We start from the raw sequence: 25,909 nt of genomic DNA on the forward strand, positions 1-25,909 counted from the left end.
GGCATTCGGCCTCTCGCATCACGGACAGCCCACAAGACACCAGCGGCTGGCATCACGGCGCCGGCGGCGGCTCTGGCCGCCGGGCCGGCCGCTGGACGGACACGGCCATCATGTCAGCGACTCCATCTCAAGTAAGGTCACGCGGTGAACACGGGTGCGCACCTAGTCCCTAAATCCTTCAAGTACCCCCCCCCCCCCCTTCGTTACCGCTATGTGAGCCACATTATATTCCCCTTTTTAGGTGTCGTTGCGCAATAATTTAGGCCATTCAGTTTAGGTAGTTCAATTTTATTTTGGGAACCTTCAGTCTAGGTAGCTTAAGTTCACAATTCGATTCGGTCAATTATGTAACTGTGCGCGTGGTGCGAGACGCGTGCCGACGTGGACCCTCGTCCGGCGCCCCGTGGTGATTAAGGCGGACGGAGGGGATTATGCTCCGTGGGGAGTCGGGAAAGGGACGGGCGACTGTGCACCGCACCGTGCGGCGTGTGAAACTCAGTTGATGGGCGGCCTGGGCCCAGAACGTTTCCTTTAAATTTGACGTGTAAGGGAATTTAAGGTGTTGCGTCGGAGTATGTAAATAAATGGGACTTGTAAATATTGAAATACGAGTGTGAGTAGTGCTGAAGGGCAGGGATCGGAGGATGGAGCATAAAAGGCCATATGCCAACTCACAGTCGGGAAAGAGGTCATTTCCAAGGTGTCTGGCCAGAGTAATTTACAACGATCAGTTTTCTTTATCTGTTTGATTTTACACAGCACACAAAGGGATTATACAGGGAGCACACACATAACTCTCAGGACCTCCCTACCTTACCCTATGCTGGGGAGTGCTCTGGCTGTTATCATCCTATTCCTACCGTATCACCGTCCTGTTTCCATAAACATTACGCGTCAGCGGAATTCCTGGCGCTCCATTTTATCCGACGGTCCGATTACAAGCAACACGCACAGAACACGCAGGACCTCCTTACCTTACCTGTGCTGGAGAGTGCTCTGGCTGCTATTATCCTATTCCTACCGTACCATTGTCCTGTTTCCATAACTATTACGCGTCAGCGGAATTCCTGGCGCTCCATTTTTTTCCGACGGTTCGATTACAAGCAGCACGCACAGAACACGCAGGACCTCCTTACCTTACCTATGCTGGAGAGTGCTCTGGCTGTTATTATCCTATTCCTACCGTACCATTGTCCTGTTTCCATAAACATTACGCGTCAGCGGAATTCCTGGCGCCCCATTTTATCCGACGGTCCGATTACAAGCAGCACGCACAGAACACGCAGGACCTCCTTACCTTACCTATGCTGGAGAGTGCTCTGGCTGTTATTATCCTATTCCTACCGTACCATTGTCCTGTTTCCATAACTATTACGCGTCAGCGGAATTCCTGGCGCTCCATTTTATCCGACGGTCCGATTACAAGCAGCACGCACAGAACACGCAGGAACTCCTTACCTTACCTATGCTGGAGAGTGCTCTGGCTGTTATTATCCTATTCCTACCGTACCATTGTCCTATTTCCATAAACATTACGCGTCAGCGGAATTCCTGGCGCTCCATTTTATCCGACGGTCCGATTACAAGCAGCACGCACAGAACACGCAGGACCTCCTTACCTTACCCTATGCTGGAGAGTGCTCTGGCTGTTATTATCCTATTCCTACCGTACCTTCATCCGGTTTCCATCAATATAATGCGTCAGCGGAATTCCTGGCGCTCTACCCTATCCAGCGGTCCGAATATAAGGAGCACACATAGACCTTGCCGCACACGAAATATTTGTAACTTTACCCCACATGGACACTGGGGACACTGTAAGGGACGGAACCGGGGAGATAGATGATGCACGTCACGCCCCTGTGCGTGGAAAGTCCACCGACGCGGCCATGGGTTAGGAGGGAGATGAGACGCGAGTGAAAGGGAGCAGGACTGTACAATTAGATAAATCGGGTTTCCCGAATGACGCTAAACTCGGACAGACCCCACTAGATATGAGGCCTCGATTGAGTAAGCCCTGGATGCGTGCAATAAGTCGCGAAATTAAACGTGAGGATGAAGGCGAGTCGGGCACAGACCGCCGAGGAGGGTTTCAAGAAATGTTACCCGGTCAGCCTCGTGTCCTGGCTCGGAGGGGACGACGGGTTGTAGTCTGTCTAACCTCTGGCTAGCGGGACACGGGACCAGTGGCCCGATTGTTCCGGCCCAGGGTAGGCCTGGGTGATAATTAAGGTCACGTGGGCCGTCGCCTGGGATGTGTATCGGCGGGTGGGCCGCCGCGAGATGACGGTGTTCCGTCTCGGATTAACAGCCCCGGAGGCTGGGCAGATTTTAGGCTGCCGGGCTGGCCCGGAAGCCCTGAACTATGACTGGAGCGAGATGCGGTCATCAGTATCACGGATGGACCTTAGTTACCCAGCCCGGTTTCAAAAGGATAGGTAGGCCCGCTATCGGTCCCTCAAGTGGTCGGCGCGGGACGTCATTTGAAGAGCGACAGATAGTTTCGGAGGTGGTTAGGACCCCGGGCGTCTTAGCGAGGGAATCGTATGCCGCCGGAAGAGTAATGCCCCGCGAAGGAACGTATAATGCCGCAAGACGGGGGTGAACATTAGATACCGAGCATTCGAGTCGGGTGATCGCAGTCAGACGGTGCTGGCCACCCGCAGTCAGTCGAGTAGCTCCGGCCATGCTCTGGTCCTTTCGAATAGGTCTGTGACGACAGCTTAACTACCAGCCACGGATAGATAGGGCTTTGGACACCTATGTGCTGGTAGTCGACGATGTGTGTTGAGTGCAGGATGTCCCCGAGTGGACCTGCGTGCGTGGAAGACGCGTGTTGTTGTTGTTGTTGTTTGTTCCCTCCAGGTCGACCTCAGTCGACTGTAGCCTGACGGCTCTGCAGGGTCCTGAACGCGGCCGCCAGGGCCGCGACAACTCCGTCGCTCCGCACCTCTTCCCTGTTGGGTCTGATTGTCCCGGTGAGTCGCAGCCTGGCGCCCATCAGGGCCGGGCACTCGACCAGGACGTGGTACGGAGTATCCGCCGTCTCTCTGCACAGGGGGCAACGGGCACCCTGGCAGTCCACGTCTTCGCACTGCGGGCAGTGTCGCGACGGGTTCCGGCCGATTCGGTGGAGGTACTGGGCGGAGCCTGACCAGTGCCCCGCTCGCAACTGGTGCACATCCACCGCCTCCGCTCGATCCAGGTGTCTGACTGGTCCCGGCAGCTTCGCTCCCATGAGGCTGCGGTACCATCCGCGCGGCCAGTCGCTGACCCACTGGTCCCGCGCCGTCCTTGCCACCGCGCGGTACACCGTCATGGCGTCGACGGGGACTTCCTCTTGGTCCAGTGCTGAAGCTTGCTTCGCCAGCTCGTCCGCTCTCTCGTTCCCGGGCAGGCCGCAGTGGGAAGGTACCCACTGTAGGTAGGTACGCCTGCCGCGGGCCGCCAGCTGTTGAAGCGCCGCCCAGATTTCTCCTCCTATGAGGGTTGTTTGGGTAGAGGGGCCACCCCGGAGTGTCGCCAGAGCTGACTGGGAGTCCGTGCATATCACGATCGGCTCAGGAGGGAGGGTTTGTCGGTCCAGCAGGAACTTCAGCGCTTCTCTGAGGGCTACCATTTCAGCACGGTAGCTGGAGCAGACGTTCCCCGCCGGCACCGTGAGTAGGTGCTGCTGGCCGTCCGGGTCCTCGATGAAAACGCCAGCGCCGCCGTTTGTGATGCCTCCCTCCACCGAGCCGTCGGACCAAACCCAAGTCGCGCACTGTGGCAGACTACCTAGGTGACAGGTCGCCGCGTCTCTCTTCTGTGTGGAAGTCGCATTCAGTGGTAGTGGTCCCACGTCCAGGCTGATGGTGACCCCGCTCTTCACTTCCCACGGGGGGACGCTCGCCTGCGATACTGGGTCGATAGGGGGGCCGACACCGGCCGCCTCCCACATCTCTCGTCCCAGGGTTCTCCAGCCCGTCACGGATCTTAGACGGGCCGGGGCGTCCGACGCGGCTACTCGATGGAGCGGCTCCTCCGGGGGGAGCGCAGTCGCCTTGGCCAGGAAACGCGCAGCCAGTGTCCTTCTCCTCACCGATACCGGGAGAAGGCCCGCTTCCGCCATGAGCGCGTCCGACGGAGTGCTGCGAGTGCACCCCGTGACGACTCTCGCCGCTGCTCTCATTTCCCTCTCCAGAAGTTCCACGTGGGAGGGCGGCGTGGCAGGAAGCCAGGCTGCTGCGGCATGCTCCAGGGCTCCTCGGACATAGCCGCTGGCTACTGTCCGGAGCAGGTCCTCCTCGAGGCCCCAGGAGCGTCCGGACAGCTGACGCAGCTGCGCGATGCGTGGGCGGACCTTCTTCCTCAGCTTATGGCAGTGGGGGCCGAAGTGGAGCAGACGGTCTAACTGCACGCCGAGTAGGCTGATGGAGTCCGTGGCTGACACTGTCTTCCCCGCCATCTTAATCTGGCAGTCGACTGCGTCGCGGTGCCACTGTGACAACACCAGCATCTGGGTCTTCTCAGCTGCAACGACCATCTTCGACTTCTTTGCCCAGGCGAGAAGGGCGTCTGCAGCCCTCTGGGCCCTGTCCTTGGCTATCTGGATGGAGTTCCCGGCGCACAGTGCTGCGGTGTCGTCCGCGTACATATACGGTGAGACACCGGGGATGTCGCGAAGATCTTGCACGAGTGTCGCCGCCCATAACAAAAACAGGGACGGCGAGAGCACACTGCCCTGGGGCAGGCCCGCTCTAAACACTCTCTCCCCGCTGAGCACCCCGTTCACCTCTACCTTGACTCGACGATCTCTGAGCCACTGCCACACCCAGTTCACCATGCAAGCCGGGAGGCCCAGTTCCAGCAACCGCAGTCTGAGGAGGCGGTGGTCGACTTTGTCGTACGCCCTCGCAAAATCGAACGCGAGGAGGACGTACTTCTGCGCTGTGGCGCCGTCTTGATGGTTCTGGTGTCTCGGTCGGGGGAGCTGCCACCCATCTTGTACCTCCTGCACGAGGCGGCCGATGCTGTCCTCCACAGAGCGGTGAGCTCTGAAGCCCACCTGCTCCGGCGGCACCATGCCCCTGCTCTCGCTGAGGTAGGTGAGCCGGGCCAGGATCAGTCGCTCTGCCAGCTTCCCGACGTGGCTCGTCAGGGCAATGGGACGGTAGCTGCTGAGGAGCCTCTTGTCTTTCCCGGCCTTGGGGATGGGAATCACTGTCGCCGCGCGCCATTCTCTTGGGACTTCTGCTGTCGCCCACGAGGTGTTGATGAGACGTAGCAGGGCGTCACGCGCGACAGGACCGAGGTGCCGCAGCATCTCGTTTGAGATCCCGTCCGGGCCAGGGGCTTTCTTCAGCTTGGTTTCTCGGATGTGTTGAGCGAGTTCTTCAGGGGTGAAGGGCCCACAGCAGCGCCCGGCCTCTCTGTCTCCTTGACATTCCGCACAGCGCTTGAGGGCGGGTTCTTGCAACTTCTTCTTGACCTCTCGGTCTATCTTCGTTGCTCGGATCTGCCGGGACACATGGGCATACGTCCTGGCAAAAGCATCCGCCTTGGCGCGGTCGGTGACAAGCAGTCGGCCGCCGTCCTCCATTGCCTGGCCATCTCGCTGTTCCTCATCCGTTGACTTGTCCCACTTCTTTAGGAGTTTTGAAACTCTCCCCAGACTGGCTGGTCGGTTCAGCGTCTCAGAGACGAATTGACGGAAGCGATCACGGGACACTCTCCTCTCCACCTCCGCCGCCCTCTGTTTCGCCTCCGTCCACCTGGTCCTGGACCGCTCGTTCCCAGGCTGCAGCAGGCGTCGGGCCTCCCGGCGCTCCGCTACGGCCTCCCTCAGCTCGGGGTCGAGTGCCCACGGTTTGGGGTCCGCGCGGGCCCCGCAGGGGATATGCCGCACGCCCGCCTGACGTAGGGCCGTCGAAAACCGGTCGCTCTGGAGCTGCGCCGACTCTCCCGGAGTCCCGGCCTCAAGGAGGGCCGCCTCACAGGTGTCGCGGAACGCAACCCAGTCGGCCTTGTCGTAAGCCATCCTCGCCTTGCGGATCCTGCGGGGTTGCTCTCGAATTCCGCGCATCTCCACCACCATCGGCAGGTGATCGCTCCCGAGGTCCGGACCGATCCACCACCTGCTCCTTCGGGCCAGGGCCGATCCACACACCGCCAGGTCGGGCGCGGACTGACCTCCGGAGCGGTAACTGGCGAAGGTCGGGTCGCCGCTGTTGAGTGGCGCCCAGTCGATCCTCTCGAGCCAGTCCGCGATTCGCGTTCCGACCCGGTCTGCAGCTTCGCAGCCCGAGTCCCAGGAGGGGTGGTGGGCATTCAGGTCACCGACGATGAGTGTTTCGTCGTCACTGGGCAGGAGGTCCGGGTCGAAGTTGTCCTCCCGGTCATCGTTCGTCGCTCTGATTGGCGGTCGGTAGATGTTCAAGATACGAGTCGGGGTGGGTCCCAGGATGCGTACCCCACACAGCTCTGTGGAGTCGTCGGTAGCGGCCAGAAGGTTGTCGATGACGGGGGTGAAGGCCAGGCCAGCTCGCACGTAGATGGCCACGTCGCCCCCCTTCACCACCTCCATGTCCGCTCTTCGCCCTCGCGCTCTCCGCACCACAACGGGTGGCTGAAACCCTGAGAGCCTCGGCACGGCCTTCGGAAACTGACCCTCCTGCACCGCCAGCACGTCTGCTCTGACCGTGGGAAGCCAGCGTTGGAGCTCGGTGATCTTCGACCGGAGTCCCTCCGCGTTCCATGATACTACGATCATGTGGCTTCTCGTCCGACGGTTGCGACGATATCGGCGATTCTTGGCTCGTCTCCGGCCGGCCGGGCGCCTCCCGTGTGGCGCGCCGCCCCCGTCGGCGGTATCGGGGGCGGGCGCGGCCCGCTGACTAATCATCTAGCGGGCCGGGTCGCGCCGGCGCGCGACTCCGGACCCGCTGGTGGCATACGCTGCCCTGGGCGATGAGGTCGATCTGGTAGGTAGCGCTGTCTGGAAGAGGTGCGAAGCAACAGGTGGCGCGGCGGGAGGCCGCTGCCAGGTCCCTCTCGGAGAGGGCACGGTTGGAGCCCGTTTGGTGACCGCGTTCCGGCTGCAGACCGGGCGCGGCGGGCCTGATGGCCCACACCTCCCACCGTGACGCCAGGCGTCTGAAGGCGGGCTCCTCCAGGAGGCGGAAGACGCGTGTCGTCTTTGTAGTTAGCCGACGAGAGCTAACCCTTTTTAGGTCACCGGGTTGGCCCGGAAACCCTGAACTATGGCTGGTGCGAGATGCGGTCATTAGTATCACGGACGGACTTTAGTTACCCAACCCGGCTTTCAAATTTTAGATACGTCCGCCGCGGAAAGCCCGGGCTACTGAGTGCCCTGCGAGCTCTAGCTCCGGAACCGTGGGCTGGAGTGTGTTAGAGATGCTGACTGACCACTGGCAGCAGAAGGTAGGTCCACACGTGAGTGGCAGTAAGACAAGGGCTGCGTACGTTGTTGCAAAGGTTTACCGGCCCATGCTGTAAGTCCATTGTTCGCTCAACAACCTGCGTGCGTGTGTGTTTATTATTTGTGTGTAGGTAGTTCGGCATGGTCTTGGACCCGCTATAAGTCGCGAAATTCAAGGGCGGAGTGCCGAAATCTGTGGTGGTTCGTATATTATATTCGTATAGCGTGAGCATTATGAAGCGTTTGTCTGATGTACGGAGCATTGTGGTTATGAAGGGATAACGGTTAATGAAATTTAAGGCCAATGACTCAATAACGACTTGCGCACGCCTTAGCACCACCGGGGGAAGTTAGGCAAAGAGGGAGGGATCGGAGACGGCTAACTCTGATAATTATGAGGTATAACTGGACGTATGACAGAAGTGAGAAGGGATGCACGAGTGGAAGTATGATTGTTGTGTATATCCGGTGGGAGATAGCCCTCAGCTAGGAAGGGCGCTGTTGTTTGAGAGTGGGACCTTGGGTTATGTAGAGTTGAGTTCTTATGTCAATGTGATCAAGGATAATGGGTTATTATTTATCTCTCCTCCCATTCCTTAACCCTGGCCTATGTGTTTCCGATGATTGATCGCCCCGGAAAGATAGAGTCAGAGTCGGAACGGGTTCGCGAGGGGCTGTACAGTGAAGGGCTTTTAGGAGCGCACCGACGGAGCTCTCTTGCTCTCTATCTCACTATCGAAGACACTGCCCGGTCAGCCACGCAACGCCGCGAAACCCCGCTACAGTTCCACCTAACTTTCTAGCAACCAGCAGTCTCGATTCGAAACAGTGCGAACTACGAACCACCAGAGTACCCACCGCCTCGGCAGAAGTACCGCCTCCGGCGATCCCTGCCATACTATACCCCGCCTTCCCTCCTTCAAAGAGCGCCCCACAGCCGACGGAGCACCGAATAAGGCCGACGGCAGGCGCCCTCGTAAACACTCAGAGCCGCGGAGTACCCCCGAGTACTGGGGTTTGAGTGTCTTCGAGCCCTTCCGGGTGTCGGAAGAGCCACTATGTGGTCCCATGGTTAATATTGTGCCGTTACTGTTACCCACTCCGTTGAACCGCAAAAGCAATTAATCGGCTAAGCCATGTTGTATTGATAATTTGTATGGTAATTTATGGACTGGCTGTCGCTAGAATGCACCCTCACTCCTTTATATGAAGACGTTTATTGCTGACCTGCAGGTCAGCAATAAACAATCACTTTATAGTCGAAAAGTGGACCGGAGACACCCAACCACACAGTCGCACTCACATTACCGCGGAGCATTGATTCCCGACAATAGCGTCCCCCTAACACCCCACTCCGGCCCGTTCCAGGCACGCACAACCGTCTGGACCTGGACGGGACCCTGTACGTGGGCGGTCTGGGTGCCGACTACGACCGGGTGCCGGTGCCGGCCCAGGTGTGGTCGGGCACGCGGAGAATAGGATACGTCGGCTGCATGAGGGATCTGGTCATCAACGGCTCCGTCATCGGTTTGGCCACCTACGCGCGTCGCCAGGACAGCAGTGAGTTTATAGCGCCGACGAGACGCGATGAATGAACTATGCAGTGGCTAGTGTATGTCTCGTGCGATGTAGAACATACCTACTTGTCGCGGTCGGTAGTACAGAAGTTTGACACGTGCAGTGTCTTGGTCGCCAGCGTACAGACTGTGGGTTGAGTAAGGAGTTCATGGAAGGATATATTTGAATCTTTAAGTTTGGTTTCAAACTTAGGTACGCGTGCTGGTTACACTAAACGGATGTCACAAGTTGTATGCGAGTCAGTCGCTGCCTCGCGGGTAGCGGAAAACATGCAGCAGTTCAAGGAATACCACCCATGCATTTGCCCTTGAGTCGTCAATAGTTTGCTAACAGCTCTTGAAGCGTAACCAAATGGCTGTTTAACATGCGACCACGTCGGTCGTTTCCAATGCACCGTCTGCAAAGCTGAGGGCCTTTCAGTTCGAGCTCACACGACACGGTCGTCAGAGAGTGACCCTTGACCTCTGCCGGCCTGGCGCTCCGCGCGCGGCGCCGTGTCATCAGACGACTTTGCCGGCGACTTGATGTCCCGCTGTCTTGGCCATTCAATTTCCGGCCCAGTGAGTGGCACTGCGCTTAGTATGCAGTCTCAGCGCGATCGGAGGCCACTTGGTAGGCTGGCCGGACGCGATTCTCCGATATGACAAGCTTCACGGCTCGATTCGCATGCCACTGAGGGGGGTGACGCCCATCTGTGGCGACGACTTGTCGCCGAGAAAGGCCCGTCTGGGCGAGTGGAGTGGCCTGAGAACACGGCTTTGACGACGTGTTTCAACACAGCCACCTGAGGAGACGTCTTGGGTAGGGAAGCTGGATGGTGACGGTGTTTCAGCTTTTCTAAATACTCTTCTAGTAGGAATATCTCATCAGAAAACAAATATCCACGAATCAGGTTATACAAATAAGACCGCACTTTTATCACGCCAAGGGGTACAAAATAACCATATGTCACAGTAATATTCCAGATGTAACCGATAAGAATTATAAATGACAGATAACAGTAGAACTGTGTTCTGTAGAACTGTTCTGTAGAACTGTGTAACAGTAGAACTGTGTTCTACTGTTATCTATGTAAATGACAAAAAACAAGGTTGGTTCGTCATTAAATAACTGATGTCGATGATTAAAGAAGTAATTCATGACATGCTTTATTTCTCAGAGAAACTTAATCGATTTTCATAAATATAGTAGAGGTCGACATAGGTCACTGTTCTAATCCTGAAACTATGTGTCGCATGTGGTAGAAACATGTGTTCCATTCTGCCCAGACTGTAGCGTGACAGATGATTCACGGAGAACTTGTGGCACATAACTCCAAGTTATTACAATATTTACGGTGTCTGCCTACAGCTATTAGTCATTTTTAATCAACAATAACATGCTGATACAACTTTGGGTCTGTGAACATGTGCGCGCTAACCAATGACCAGTTGCGAGTCTTCAAACCACTATCGCCCCCCCCCCCGCCCCGCTCCCACCGACAGAAGGATTGATTCTCATCTCCCTAGTCCCTCGCCCGCGCACAAGAGGATCGAATTTTACCACCCTCTTCCCTTTCCCGTCCACAGGATCAATTCTGACCATCCTCGCCCCTCGCTCTCCCTCAGAGAGGTCGATTCTGACCTCCCCCGCCCCTCTCCCGCCCACAGGAGGGTCGATTCTGACCGAGTGTCACTCGGGACCGCCGTCGTGTGACTCGCAGCCGTGTATGAACGGCGCACCCTGCTCCAATGGCTGGAACAGGTTCATGTGTGACTGCACCTTCACCAGCTTCACAGGAAAAACGTGCACTGAAGGTAAATAATAAATGACTGTAAATGGTAAGCAGTCAACAGAGTCATAATTACAAAGGAAAGTAAACATGACGTCATTGTCATTGTGCAAGAGCATCTCTCGCCATAACTTCATTGAGGTTGCGTCATATTTCTACTGCGATATTGTAGGTCTATGCTCGAGTCGTTTGATTGACGTTTTATATGGTACACCTCCGGATGGGAGTTGACTGAAGCTGATTACGACAGCCACATTCAGAGGCTTTTGTTCTGGTGTGCAAAAATCAAACATTTTTCATTATTTTCTCTCAGAGCATCAATTCGCAATCTTTCACCAAGTTTCATCTCGCTTCACTAAACTTAAAGAATTTTCTGTGCTGTGTAATATAGCAGCTCATCTGAATACAGACCGTCCCAAAGTTAAGCTTCATTTAAAAAGTTGGTCGCTGTAATTCTATCACGCCTTCGGCCGGGTCGCAGCCCTAGCCCAGTCAATTCCGTCCGGCCGAGAGGTCACGCAGGGACGCCGGGGCGGGTCACATGGTAAACGAGTCCCGCCTCCTGCCGCAGAGGCGACCACGGTCAGCTTCGACGGCACCCAGCACATGATCGTGCCGCTGCAGCGCGAACAGCACACCGAGGCAGACGACATCACGCTGCGCTTCAAGACACTGCGGCCGTCAGGTAAGCGGGTGGTGCAATGTCGTGACGTCCCCTTCACGATATGCGCTGACCAGCTGCAGCCGGGTGGCAGCTCATCCTGATGTAGCACATAGCAATGCGTTTAACGATCGAGTTTGTGCGGTTCAGAGGAATACTTTTAAGACAAAATAACTTATTTCATTGTTGCAACGCATTTCAACATTAGCTATTTATCGTTTTATTCAATCATACCATCCAAGCCAATGCCAAGTATCATATCATGAACCACTGGACTCCCTATGACGACGTCACTCGCCAACTCAATAAGTTCGGAAATCTGCCGATGGCCGCCGGTGCGCCAGGTCGTCAGGTTTCAGTCGCGCCCCACGACCCGGGTCATTAGCTGGCCGACCGGCTGCGGCTCGGCTGAGCGGGCCCCATTAGTGGCCCTGTCGCCGGTCGGCCGGACCGCGTGCTGTGCCGTTACACTGATAGTTGGACTCACTGACCGCACTTAGTGGGCTCGCGCCTGCCACTGCTAGTTTGAACGGGAATCTTCCGGTCACTGGGCGACAACAAATCTGAAAAGTTCGGAAATCAATTATTCGATCGATTTGCTAAAACCAAGCGAGGTTGATGAAAATGGCTTCGGATGTTGGATCCATCAACGAACCGATAGTTTCTATAGCCATTCAGTCATGAGAGCACGTCCGGCACTATTTTGCTTTACGCGCTCAATCATGGTGAGCCGTTTTATCTGCGGAGTTTTAGTGCTGACACAGCCGGGGTTTACGACCGGCCCGGTCGGCACCAGCTGTGCCCCCAGCACCATCGACTGGAGTGTGCTCCGAGAGAGAGGCAGATAACGAGCTGTGCTCCCGACCTCCCCGGGGCGGGGGGATGCGGGGGGAGGTAGTGGGGTAGCTGGGGCGTGGCAATGACCTCAGATGAGAGAATAAGTTATATTGTCGCGATCCGAAAATTACACAGCTCGAGGATTGGAAGATAACAACACCAAGGTGTCTTACAAAAACATAGTATGAGCAAGTTGATGAGAACGACCTTATAGCCGACAGGTCCCTCGGGTCTGCTCTTAATCACCCAGTGAGAAGACCTCACAGGCCCCGCCTCCTGCCCTTCATGCCTGCTGTTCGCTACCATGGTTGGTAACTCAAACTGTGTGAAGCTGGCGCTGGGGTTTGAGCAGCTCTCACTGGTCCCGCCTCATGTCGCTCAGGTATCGCAGGCCCAACCCTCAGGTCTCACAGGCCCCGCCCCTGTCCCTCAGGTCTCACAGTCTCCGCTCCTGTCCCTCAGATCTCACAGTCTCCACTCCTGTACCTGAGGTATCACAGGTGACACCCCTGTCCCTCAGGTCTGCTGTTCGCCACCACGGCCGGTAACTCGGACCGTGTGGAGCTGGCGCTAAGGTTGGCTGGGACAGGTCTCACAGTCTCCACTCCTGTACCTGAGGTATCACAGGTGACACCCCTGTCCCTCAGGTCTGCTGTTGGCCACCACGGCCGGTAACTCGGACCGTGTGGAGCTGGCGCTGAGATTGGCTGGACCAGGTCTCACAGACCCCTCCCCTGTCCCTCAGGTCTCACAGACCCCTCCCCTGATCTCAGGTCTCACGCAGTTCTCACAGGCCCCGGGTTCTCCTCAGGTCTGCTGTTGGCCACCACGGCCGGTAACTCGGACCGTGTGGAGCTGGCGCTAAGGTTGGCTGGACCAGGTCTCACAGACCCCTCCCCTGTCCCTCAAGTCTCACAGACCCCTCCCCTGTCCCTCAGGTCTCACAGACCCCTGCCCTGTCCCTCAGGTCTCACAGACCCCTTCCCTGCCCTCAGGTCTCACGCAGTTCTCACAGGCCCCGGGTTCTCCTCAGGTCTGCTGTTCGCCACCACGGCCGGTAACTCGGACCGTGTGGAGCTGGCGCTGAGCGGAGGAAGGATCCGGCTCTCCCTCCGCATTGAGGACACTTATAAGGTGAGTCGTCACCGCGCCACAGTCCTCACACAGTGGATTTGGGGGTGAATGGACGCTGGCGATACCAAAATGACTTAAAGAATGTATTTATGAGGAATCATTCTTAGTCCTCCTTCTGTCCTATTTTTAGAATGTTGGTAGCTTGCTTTGGCCTAGACACGAATTCTTCCCGTGGGTTATGAAGACATTCCAAGCATAATAGCGTAAAATGAAATTCCTGGCACAAATGAGTGGCTAAGATGATGTAGCACCGAATAATTCGTGTCCTTAAATCACTTTTTAAGCGCTTCAGCGATATCATACATCACCAAGACTTAATATTTTTTTAAGGATTATTCACGAGATAACTGACCGCAGAAAAGCAGCAGGAATAAGCTTATCGAAACACCTTTTCATTCAACACGTATAACAAAAAGTCTCAGAACGAATTACACAAGTCTAATAAGCGCAACGCTGGGTAACAGATGACACCCGTCATGCCAGAACATGACCGACGACTGGCACCGAAGACCAATGACCGCGAGGGTGTGGGAAAACGGGGGTCGAAAGTAACACGGTGCAGGGAGCTGTCGCCAGTCTCGATATTGATTTACTACCCTGTCAACTTCAGATATTTATTTGTTTGTCTTGCATGTTCTTTGTTCAAACTTGCAACGGATCAAACAGTACTCAGAAGCCCATAAGCAGCTTATAGGCATGTCATTCGTGCAATGGGGATTGAGACAAAATGACACGCTAATCCTCAATGGGCATAGTCATGTCAGAAATGTAATATTATCACAATGATTTGTTTCAAAATGCATTGCACCATACGTCCTGTCATGCGGGTAGCAAAAATAATAAACTCGAAAAACATGGTCATCACCCAACCGGCAGGATTATATGGGAACCAAAAGAGACCATACTATTATATTATATACCTAACTAAACTCGAACCAGTCCAGTGCATACCATACTACAAAGACCAACCTAGAAAGACGTGCTCAGATAAGGCCACACCCGATCTTCCCTGAGGCCAATACGGATAAAATAAGACAGCGGTTCGCCAGCTCGACGGACCACACCAGACCTCCCCCCCCCCCGCCCTCTGCCGGGCGGCACGTGCCGGGGCTATGACCCCCGCCGGCCCCATCGATCCCGTTCCAGTCGTCGGCCGCTCCACTGTCGGCAATACCCCGAGGCGAAATGGCTGCGGTCAAACGGAGAGATTAGGATGAATCGATTCCCAGTTGACCGAGATTGTAAGAGACGTGCGCTTATGCGCAAAAGTCTAAGCGGTATGAAATATGCTGATTAGTGTAATCAAGTCTGATAATGACGTCCTCTAACCCCTTGGCGAATGGTGTTTGCTGTCGTGGAGTGGACGGCCGATGGGTCGCAATGACCGGTGGATGTGCGCTAATTCGTTTGTTTTCGTCGCATATAATCACGGATGATTGCATAGTGCCGGCGACAGAGACTTATTTGCTACATGCCACGCATTTCCAGTGTCCGGTTGTCTATAAATATGAAAACATTACTTATGGTTTATTGGTAATTGGTATGTAACTTTTGTTTCTTTAAGAATAGTTCTGAATTCTGATTAGACGCGAAAAATACCAATATAAGGAACAGGTAAAAAGTTACGTTTACTGTCGGCCCTCTAAAGTCGCGAGGCAACAAGTCATCTGCTGGGCTGTTTACTATTGTATTTTCACGCCCACAGTTCTTGATGGTTCGTCAATTGTTTTGCTTATTCAACATTTACATTTGACTGATTTCTCTTTCTTCCACAGCAATTTCACGAAGGCCAGTCACTCAACGATAACCAGTGGCATCGCGTGATGGTCAAACGGCGCAACCGAGACATTCAAATCTTCATCGACAACGAACAACCCAGAAACGGTAAGCTCCGTTCAGTTTCCAGCACAACATCCAACTCAGAGAACACAGTCTGATCCTGTGTAGTTTTCCATTGTCCTTTTGTACCATCAATCCCCAATCCACACAGTCACGTTCCATTCCAACCCGTCTATAGCCCCCCCCCCCACACACACACACAAATCCACTCTCTATAATCAGCCTCACACCGAGCCCTCTCTGTCGTCTGTTCGGGGCTCTGCGGTTGTTCTGGTGCACTGCAGTCTAGTGGAAATATCCGCCGGACGCGGCTCTTGTATACGGCTGGCGCCTGCTGGCTAATTTGCATGAAATGGCGCTTTCGGCATGGCTGGCGACGCGCCGTCATCCGGCACAAGTGCGTGGTTGCGCAGTGCAAGCCTTCGCTGCCAAGAGGCGTCAATGGGATGAATACTAGAAAGGGTTTGGATGTTAGTTTATGAAAACGTGAATACGGTCATCGGATTCTTCTTTATAAAAGGTAATCGTTTTGGTCAATCACTTTTTAGTTTTTGCAGACAAGCTTTCGAACATAAAAGACGGCGAGCATTTCTGCATTTCTTGTTGGTTTTGTGATTTCCGAAGCCACGACAACACTGAATAGGGTTTCTCTATTTCCTTATTTACTTCACTTCACCGCCCTCCTCCACCACTCATCCTCCTTCCACGATTCTCAAGGATCTCTTTTATCCAACCAACCGTCGTAACTGGAGCCGGAGGCGGCCCTCAGGCGCGATCGTTAAAGAATCTCGTCGCTGGTAATCATGCTACCGACGCTATCATAGTGGCACTTTTCCTCCATCCGCCGGCGGCGGTGTCCACCAGATACTTTGCGGGGAGCCGCCGCGGGCTTATCGCGGTGGTTTCTCAAAGTTTCTGGTGGTGATCTGCGCCATGAATAAACCATGGCACGGCTCTGCCATCTGCATCTCCGGCTGGCCACCAGCCGGCGGCCGTCGGATCAGACAGCCGAGGGAACGTGGTGAGCTCAGGGGGTCCGGGAGACGACGCCGCCGGTCAGGGAAGGATGGGAGATAGACGACGATTATTGCCCCAAATCGACACCGCAGATACTTGCACCAGTGCAATATATAATCTTGGACATCCAGATGAGAAAAAGTTGTGCCTTAAAATCTCGCACTTCAAGCGTGATGCCCGAGAGCCGACCGATTTCTCCACCCGCCCGTCAGATTTTTGCTCCGGATTTGACCGGGCTCCGCTCACCGCGCGTGCTCCAAAAGTTGGGTCGACTTCATCTCACCTCCGAACAGTTCTTTCAGAACAGTAGCCAGAGTCGCCTCACAGCCGACAAAGTATCCGTTGCCGAACTCATAACGGCCACGCTTCAACTGACGCAGAAAACGCCACGTTCCGCATGATTGAAGCACACGGGAGGGTGGCGGAAGGGCGCAGGGCAGGGTTGTCACCGACCAGACTGTTTCATCAGGCGGTCGATGCGGCACCCACCCGAGTCACATCGCTCTCCAAGCAGTAATGTGCAGATTTAATATCGCATTTGTTACCGAGGGCGGCTGCAATAAAGATGGTTTAATGTTACCTTTGCTTCGACTCAACACTCGTAGAAAGCTAGGCAGAATCGTTGCAGAAAATGTGAATGCTTACGACTCTCCTGATAACTATTTGGTAAAAATGAATGCTATTCACTAAAAAATACGCATTTAGTTAACACTTCCATGGCTATGAGGGATCTCTCTCCCCCTCTCCTCCACTCATCGACAACTTGTGACGCTGCTCCCCCCCCTCTCTCCAACAGAGGCCCTGGAGCCGGGCGTCTCTAGGCTGCGCACCAAGTTCCTCTACATCGGCGCCGTCTCGCCGTCCTCGACGGGCGCGTTCGGAGCGCCGAATCTGGTGGGCCAGCTGCAGCACTTCTACCTGAACGGGCAGCCGGTCCTGGCCCTGGTGCGCCAGGGTCGTCTCAATGACACCCAGGGCGGCGCGCGGTTCGGCCGCCGGCAGCCGGCGCTGCGCCGACCGGTCACCTTCCAGTCGCGCTACTCGTACGTGGCACTGCGCCAGCTGCGCGCGCACACCACCGTCGACATCCACTTCCAGTTCCGCACCCGCGAGCCCACCGGCCTGCTGCTCTACAACGGCGGCAGCGGACAGGACTTCATCGCTGTCGAGCTGGTGGACGGCCGGCTCTACTACGTGTTCAACCTGGGCGACGGCGCCGTCAGTGTCACCGACAACAACCAGTTCAGCGCGCTCAACGACTACAGCTGGCACTCGGTGGCCATCGGACGGCCCAACTCGCGCACACACACGCTGATGGTGGACGACCACACGTCCACCGTCACCAGCATCGGATTGAACGAGAACCTTAACCTCAAGGGCCGACTCTATATCGGTGAGACATGCGCTACACTGGAGGGAAATGGGAGGGGAAATGCGCTGTGAGTTTGTGTTGCTTATAACCTCAACTCGGCGTTGTGCCCGCAGCAATGTTCTCTCTGTGTTAGGTAGTTATATCGTATGCCTCACTTTAATGCAAGAGTGAAAATCACTTCCCAATCACAATCATTTCCCACCCAAATACCTTCATAAACGTCAAACGAGTGTCTATTTTGCGCTCCTGTTTTGAAGAGAAGGCGTTGACGTATTTTGATTACCCCGTTATTTGCTTTCTCAATGAGACCTTCACGTCTTTACGATGCCTCAATGGATCTACTGACAGGCGTGCTGGCACGACAATGAATCAGGCGGCACTAAAATAACGCCGAGGGTCGACCGACGTTCTTAACGACACCCTGAACGACTTTGTTGGTCCGGCGCAGGGTCAAGGCTTTATCCTGTTTTCGCCGTGACTGGAGCGACTCATCCGCTGTCTTTCTGCAGCCGTGAAAACGTCCTACTGACGCCCCTGACCACGCCCACAGGCGGCGTTCCGACCGAAATGTACAGTCAGCTACCGCCCGAGATACAGTCGCACTTTGGCTACAAGGGCTGTCTGGCCAGTCTGACGCTGGGAGGAGAGACGCCCGACCTGGTGCGACACCCCATCATACCCAGCACGTCCGTGGTGGCCGGCTGCGTCGGTACGTACCGTGAAACCGGCTGGACGGGGCAGACGGACAGATTTATACTTCAGTCTTGACCTTTCAAAATGCTCATATGTAGCAACTACGAGTAGCAATAATGCTGAAACAGTCGTAAGGCATTCTCTCACGCAGTAAATGAATAAGGTCATACAACGCAAAGGCTCGTATATTAAAAAAGAAGTTATTTTTACATTTTTTGGAAGAATGCTACCATTGAGCATCGAATGTTCTTACTTGACATCAGTTGTTATGATATATTTCCCCAGGCCCGGACTCGTTCTGTTCGCCTGACTCGTGTAAGAACGGCGGCATCTGTAAGCAGGAGTGGAACTCGTTCACCTGCGACTGCACGCTAACATCGTTCGTCGGACTGCGGTGTACCGAAGGTAACACAATATACATATTTGTTAATTAGCAGTCGAAAAGCCAGATCAGGTAAAAATGTAATAGAACAGAATTGATGATTTCGAGACCTTGTCCTTTCTTAGCATATAGCGTACCTACTCTAAAAACTTATAATGCCCATAATTCTAATGATATTTATTCGCTGGAGTAGCATAGCTCAACATCACGCTCATGAAATACCATCTAAAAAATGATCACTACCCTCTGTTGTTTCCACCACCAATTCGGCGCCTGGCGCATGCCGTACCGTTGATATGAGAAGCGCTGCGGTACAGCCTAAATTCAGGCGCCCACCCCTGCTGCCATCTGGTGGCGGGATTTAAACTTACTCTGCGTGCCGGTACGGTTGGCTTGAGGTGCGGCGGCGGTTCGCGGGACCTCCTCCACAGGAGCCTCAAGCAAACTCATGAATATGTAAGAGTCCACTGACATTCATATTCATTTCAAAATGATGAAAGATGTGCCAGCAGCAGCTAAAGGGCATTCGCATAAATATACATCAATTAGGTAGGTAGGTATCGACCTGAAATGACACGCATAAATCAAAAGTCAATGGGCCACGTTCATTCCTAGCTCATAGTGCAGCCCACCTTCGCAGTTCATTGAGTGTCTGTTTCTTGAGCCGGGTAGTAGAAACAGCCTGACTTGAGCTCCTCCGGCGCTCATTATTTACTCCCAACTGGCACGACTGGCAGTGAGAGCTAGTGGTCCAAGCCATACGTCAGGTTAGGTCGGCGAGCGAGCCAGACCGTATCCCGATACTGGATATGTGAAGCGTTTGAATTTAATTCTGTTGTAGGTAGCCGTGGAATTTCTCGATCAGGTGATGTGGTCAGGATCTTGGCTTAGCTCTGCTCAACCTGAAGTTCTGTTTTGCATGGATTTTGGCCTTAAATACGCCCATTCAAAGCACTGCACTGTCTTCTAAAAATCCTTTGTATTACCCACTAATAATCAAATAATCAAACTGCACACTGTGCCTGGTAAAAGTAAGCTCGAGGTAAACTTCGCGCCGTGAGAATATACCCTGCAACTCCGCAAACTTGCCCGTCCCCGCCGGCCGCCGATGAATGCGCTGACCGTGACCTTTGGACGGCCCCCGCTGCTGCCACCCCTGCCCGCGCCAGTGGAGCGTCTGATTGAGCCCGCGGTGCGCCCGATGCTCCCGTTCAATCGCGGTCGGCCGTGCGTCGCCGCCGGATGGCGTCACCGTCGCTGAGTTAGGACGGTCGTTACTCGGACCCCCGCCACCACCGGTCGAGTTACGGCCGCCGTTAGTTGAGCCGGCCGCCACCGGCCTGCCACAGAGCGAAATTAAGAGTGGCGACGCTTATTCGCGCCTCGTCCCCGGTGTATTCAAAGCCATCGCGCGGCGGCCGAGTAACTCAGTCGGCCCGTAAGGCCGCCATGGACAATGGGCCGGCGCGTCGCAGCTCGTTCTGCGCACCCACTTGTCAGCGGTAGGGGCTCCCCGGTGGGCTTATCAGACAGCTAGTCCGGCTGGCCTACGGGTCCGCTGTGGACGACAAGGGCGCAGTGGGCCGTTTGAAACCCCCGCTTGAAATGATTAGCACCTCTACAAATCAATGACTCTGAAGGTCAAAATGAAAATGCAGAGTAATCTCAAAACCAGCAACTTATTCCACGTCGTAGGCATATGCCGTACCTTCATCGATGCATGACGCTCATCACAGGAAGGTGAAAACCCTTCCATCGCCATGCGATGTCTCACTGACGTTCCCAGTTCCAACATCACGCTCTCGCCCGTGTTTCACAGAGTCTGTGAGCTACGAGTTCGGCCCGGGAGGTGGTCAGATCGAGTACCAGTATGAGCGGAACCGGCGGCCCGACCGGCGCAGCGACCTGATAGCCGTCGGCTTCAGCACGACCAAACCGGACGGCACCCTTCTGAGAATCGACTCGGACACTCACACAGACTACCTGGAGATCAAACTGGTCAGTGGAGCACTAGCAACACGGGTGACCAAATTACCGCAGACAAAATAGAGCTCTAGAGTTGTACGAATACAGTTCCAGGTTTTGAAAGTTAACGTTGTCAGCAGATGTCTATTGGGTGTTTCAAATGATAAACACATGCATTGCAAATCATTGCGTTCCCTTGCCCGATTAAAGGCGACGTTTCAGATCACAACATAATCAATAAATCTTCCTGATTACATCGAGCCTGATTGAATGCAAAGGAGTAATATTGCGTATCCCACATGGCTCGAATGAAATAGCTCACGTCAAGGTCCGATAACCCTCCGCACCCTATCTTTTCCCCAGATCGAGAGCAACGTTTACATGGTGTACGACGTGGGCTCGGAGACGCTGTCCATATCCGACCTGGGAGCCCGCGCTGACGATGGCCAGTACCACGTGGTACGGGTGACCCGCAACGGACCCAATTCCACCCTTCAGCTGGACCATCGGCCTGTCCAGACCAAGTTCCCACGAGGTCAGTACAGTCCCCGTCGACCCAAAAGATCCGAACGCCACCCCAGCGAGACAGACGGAGGACGGTCACAGGGCGGGATTATGGATTCATCTCATGCGACGGCCGTAACCGGCTTTGGAAGATGGTCTGAGAGGAAAACTCGATTCGCTTTCATAGCGCTTGGGGTGCATATAGACACTCGGTTAAAATTGGAATGGCTACATAGCGAGGATGCCTGTGGGGAAGAGGCTCTCAGATCAGTCCATGTAGACTGTGAAAATGCTTTGGATGTGCCGACAAAACCTATAACTATGCTCTGTGGAAAGCGAAGCAGCGAAATAGTTCAGTCAATGTTAGAAAGTATCGTTAGCATGTTCAGAAATAGTACGACACGATAGCTTCATATCGTTGTCGTTATAGCTGAGTTCGATTGATGCTTGTTTCAGGAAGACAGCGATGTTAGCCATAGTTCAGAAAAATTGTAGTTTACCTAGGGCTTAATTTAGATAGTATCGGCCAATTAAGTAATGGTAGAAAGTGAATTAGCTGCTGTTGATAGCAAACTGACGACAAACCCAAAAAAAACGTGAAAGGAGAGAAGTTGTACTCGAATACATTAAGGTAAACATGAACATGACTACAGTGTACAGGTCAGGATGATCGAGGAATATCTGAAATGGTACAGTATAAGAAAGGCTTTACAGCTTGGGACGAGTGAAGCCTCGCCCTAGCCAATTTCTTCTGCGTATGTCCCATGTGTCTGACAGATCATAGGCCTCGTTGCATCATGTCGAACAAACATATGGTTGTGCGTGTCTTGGGTGACCTGTCCGTCCATTCATGGAGTTCCGGGCGCTTTCAGAGCTGCTGACTCAGCGTGCGCGCCGCCGTCGCTCGGGGGGTGAGATACAGTTTGTGTGTCTGTGACAGCACCGGTATGACGTCGCACGACTGACGTGGTGACGTCATATCGCAGCACCAGCACCGCGCGCGCGACGCACCCTGCACCCACTGACGCACCCTGCACCCTTCTCTTGGAACACTGAGCGCCTCTGACGCGTCACATATTCGTGGTGCGATGAGCAGTGAGCACCCCTGGCGCACAGAGTGCCTTTATCTGAAAATGTGAGCCCCACTGGCACACGAAGCACTACCTGACGCACTGAGCCGTTACCTCTGACGCACTTTTCAGCATCCCGTGATGTTCTCTGAGCACCGCCACCGAGCACCTCTGACGCGCCTCTTTGCAGTTTCTGCTCTTTCTAGAGAAAAGATCTTGGCAGTAAATAGTTCATCCATACATAGGACGCATAATTGGTCACTAATTCAGGAATGCAAAATGCATTGAAATGGGACTACCATTCATCTTATCATATTGGTTGCAATATTGCGACCGACAATATCTTGAAGAGAGATCCTATGAGGCTAAGAATAAGCAGCGTAGACTCTTGTTAGCTCACGTATTTTACCTAGGGCCGATCTCTTTTCTTAGCACCGCATGACTGTTAGTTCGTTGCACCTAAGCATGCTTACCATCGATGTGTAAGACACAGATCATCTTTGAGAGCCCACATCAGTCGCCAATCTATAATTCAAACATTCTCAGAACAGTTGTTAAGTTATCAGAAATCCACGATTTGGTTTCCACGGATCCGCCATTGATCACACCACTCCACTCGGCAGGTTCTGTGCCGGCTCCTCTGCGGTCACCAACACCGCACACTACCTGACCTGTCGTGTGACCCTGACCTCTCCACCCGCCCCAAAAGGTCACCAGCACGACGTGTTCCACGCCCCCTCGGTGGTTACCGTCGGAGGGGGTCATTCGGCGCGCTCCGATAACTTCGAGGGTCTCATCTCGGGCGTGGTGGTCAACGGCCACCGGGTGTTGGAGAAGGCGGCAGAGAACAGCCGCGACGTCCGACTGGCCGGCGAGCTTAGTATCCGCGCGCTACCCTCGCGCATCAAGGACGCCTACTTCCGGCACAGCGAGATGCAGGCCGTGAGTTCTAGTAACGGTCGAATGGGCGAGTGGGGTGTTCTGTCTGCTGGGAAGTTGATGTATTAGATAATGGTGGGGGGTCGCGCAAGCCGCATACAGCAGAGCGCGCACAGTCGCACAGAGGCTTTGACATCACAGAATGTGTTCTCTTCTCACCGGTATTCAGTGTGTTGAATTACATGCGTTGTTGGATGAACTCGTGATCTTGCCCAAACGATAGCACCACCAATATCTTGCGAGACCATTCACAAAAAAAGTATTTTGCAGACAACAATGTGCATCTTTGTAGGGAGCGTTACTGGGTCAATTTTGTACCCATGGCTGGGCGATCAGATAATCCCAACTAGAATTCTTAAATGCGAATATGCTAGTCGTTTTGGTCCTTTATCTAGTCGGAGCAAAGACTTGCGCTACTCGGTGGGTCGATAACCGTCTCCCGCTGCCGTTATCAGGTGGCTGGCGCGGCGGGCCCGTCTCCGGGTATCAACGACGACCTCATCTACTCCGGAGCCGGCTCCGGCTGCGGCGAGACAGACGACCAGGAGTGCTCGGCCGTCTACAAGTCCGACATGGACACAAGTCAGTGCATACAACATCTACAACGTCATCAAGCGTACAAAGATGGTGGCAGAACTTAGAGATGTCCAGACGATCTGGTGATAGTTTGTGCATTGTGCAATGTGCATTGCCAAGTGCTCCATTGATAGCCTCCTAACGGTCCAAATTCGGCAGGACATCTCCATCAGGGCTACAGCAGTCTCAACCCCGAACACCATTTCACTATTGATTCACCCATAGGCACTACATATCATACCAAATCCACCATTTCGAAACCCAGCAATCCTCAATTGTTCTTGCGGTCATGCGGTCACCACAGTCCATTCAATACATTACCGTCTACGTAGGTGGCCTAAGAGTATCTTTAACCCTCGCCCGCACATGCCATTTTCCCATCCTAGAACGCACATGGGGGGGGGGTGGTTGCCCCCCCCCCCCCGCGCCATTTCGTTCCTGTTGGAGATAGAGCTTAGCAGTAAAGACCAAAAAGATTCTTTGGGAAGAGACGAATCCAATGATACCCAGTTTTACCTTCTCAGGTCAGTCATTGACCTTCCAGGTCAGGTCAAACTAAAAAATGTTGCTGTTTTAGGTCACCGTTGGATATCATGTGTGCTGCTTATCAAATACCGATGACGATGCTGTTTTCTGGTGCCAAGCCAGCTAGAACCTCTTTGTCACACTACCCGACCAGAATTTTGCTGCTGAGGTCATTTCAGGTCAAGTTAGGTCAAGGTCAATTATATGTGTTTGTATGTCTGTGTGTGTCTGTGTGTATACTGATGTGTGCACCGATTGTTTTTGGGTCCATATTACATGAAATCATGATCTGAGAAGCTTTTACCAAAAATGCAGTAAAAAAAACTTCAAAAAAAGTAAATTCAGCTTGCCTAAAACGCAATTATCTTAGGTGACCTAGGTTGACCTTGACCTTGACCTTGACCCCTGTACATCGTCGAACAACATGTTCCATGATAGGTAGGAGGTAAGACTGGCAAAAAAGGCCGAAATCAGGGTGTCAAAAGCTCATAAGGCCCATGGCAAACGCAAGATGTTGAGAATTGGCCATTTGGGTCATGACATGACCTGAAAAACAAGGTCATATCTCCGAAACCAAAAATCACAGAAACTTGAAATTTTCAGTGAACATCAAGAAAGGATAGAGGAGCAGCTATACGAAAAATCAGCCTTCTAGCTCTAAAAATGTTGAGTGCAGAGCAGAAAGACTACCTGGGGGGGGTGGCAACCACCCCCAGGAAGCCAAGACTACCTGGGGGTAACCCTCGCCCCCCCATGTGCGGGCGAGGGTTAACGGAAACACAATGTTTCCGTTCGTTAAGTTTCTGAGTACGGGTGGGTGACACCGTCCCTGCTCTGTAGCACCTGGTTTACAGTCAGACAGAGAGCTCTCAAGACCTTTGCCATTTTGTATAACGATGTTAGCGCGGCAGCCGTCCGCCAATTTACAGTTCCGAGCTGAGTTAGTGCAGCTGCTCCGAGCTCCATGTGCTCGTAACTCGTCACAACTTAGATGTCACTGACATGAAATACCCCTGCCAGCCAGCCAAGAGGAACACTGAACACGTCAAAAACCTAACGTGTAACTTCTGTTGACGAAAACCGAGGCCTGTTTTGGCTGCCAGAAAATGGACGAGCACTTCTTTAAAAAAAAAAGGAAGTTTGTGAGATAGCCAGTCAGCAGTAATCAGAATTCACGACGATTCCTTCCACACGTTTGCACCATATCACTAGCACAAAAACGGCCGTTACAGCGCAGGCAACTCACCTATTTAGGACAGTATACACAAAGCCCAATGCTGTTTTAATATTATTTCCATTCTATCCACCCCACTTACTTATCCCTCTGGACCGGGCTAGGAAAATGCCACCACTTCCCCGCGCGATGGAATCTGTACCCGCGATAACGAAATATGTACCCAGGATCTGTCTAAAACCACGATGTCGTGTGCCCCAGATGATGACCTGGTGACGCCGGTGTACATTCGGCCGCCGACGCGGGACCGGCCGCCGCCGCCGGCCAAGCCGTGTGATGACGAGGACTGTCTGAACGGCTCAGGACACCCGCCGGACGAAATGGACGGGGGCAGAGGGCGCGTGCGCGGCGGCCACGGCCAGTGGAGAGGTGTGTTCCCATCCACCAGCCGC

The 25,909-nt window shown here is 54.0% G+C and overlaps 1 protein-coding gene across 4 annotated transcripts in view; it reads left to right on the forward strand.

The window, feature by feature from the left end:
* Window positions 1-25,909, forward strand: part of LOC122366430 (neurexin-1-like) — an 88,633-nt gene that overhangs the window by 61,232 nt on the left and 1,492 nt on the right. For 2 of the 4 annotated variants that reach the window (XM_043338674.1, XM_043338676.1), the window contains 14 exons: window positions 8,789-8,980; window positions 10,648-10,794; window positions 11,341-11,454; window positions 13,301-13,401; window positions 15,177-15,285; window positions 17,054-17,650; window positions 18,180-18,338; window positions 18,608-18,727; window positions 20,524-20,702; window positions 21,033-21,204; window positions 22,046-22,084; window positions 22,953-23,185; window positions 23,638-23,764; window positions 25,719-25,886. In XM_043338674.1, coding sequence (XP_043194609.1) covers window positions 8,789-8,980; window positions 10,648-10,794; window positions 11,341-11,454; window positions 13,301-13,401; window positions 15,177-15,285; window positions 17,054-17,650; window positions 18,180-18,338; window positions 18,608-18,727; window positions 20,524-20,702; window positions 21,033-21,204; window positions 22,046-22,084; window positions 22,953-23,185; window positions 23,638-23,764; window positions 25,719-25,886 — 2,457 coding nt within the window. The remainder of the gene's footprint in view (window positions 1-8,788; window positions 8,981-10,647; window positions 10,795-11,340; window positions 11,455-13,300; window positions 13,402-15,176; window positions 15,286-17,053; window positions 17,651-18,179; window positions 18,339-18,607; window positions 18,728-20,523; window positions 20,703-21,032; window positions 21,205-22,045; window positions 22,085-22,952; window positions 23,186-23,637; window positions 23,765-25,718; window positions 25,887-25,909) is intronic. The other 2 variants (XM_043338675.1, XM_043338677.1) reach the window with 1 other exon arrangement.

Source organism: Amphibalanus amphitrite, unplaced genomic scaffold, assembly GCF_019059575.1.
Source record: "Amphibalanus amphitrite isolate SeventyFive unplaced genomic scaffold, NRLGWU_Aamphi_draft 000805F_arrow, whole genome shotgun sequence".
NCBI classification, from domain to species: domain Eukaryota; kingdom Metazoa; phylum Arthropoda; class Thecostraca; order Balanomorpha; family Balanidae; genus Amphibalanus; species Amphibalanus amphitrite.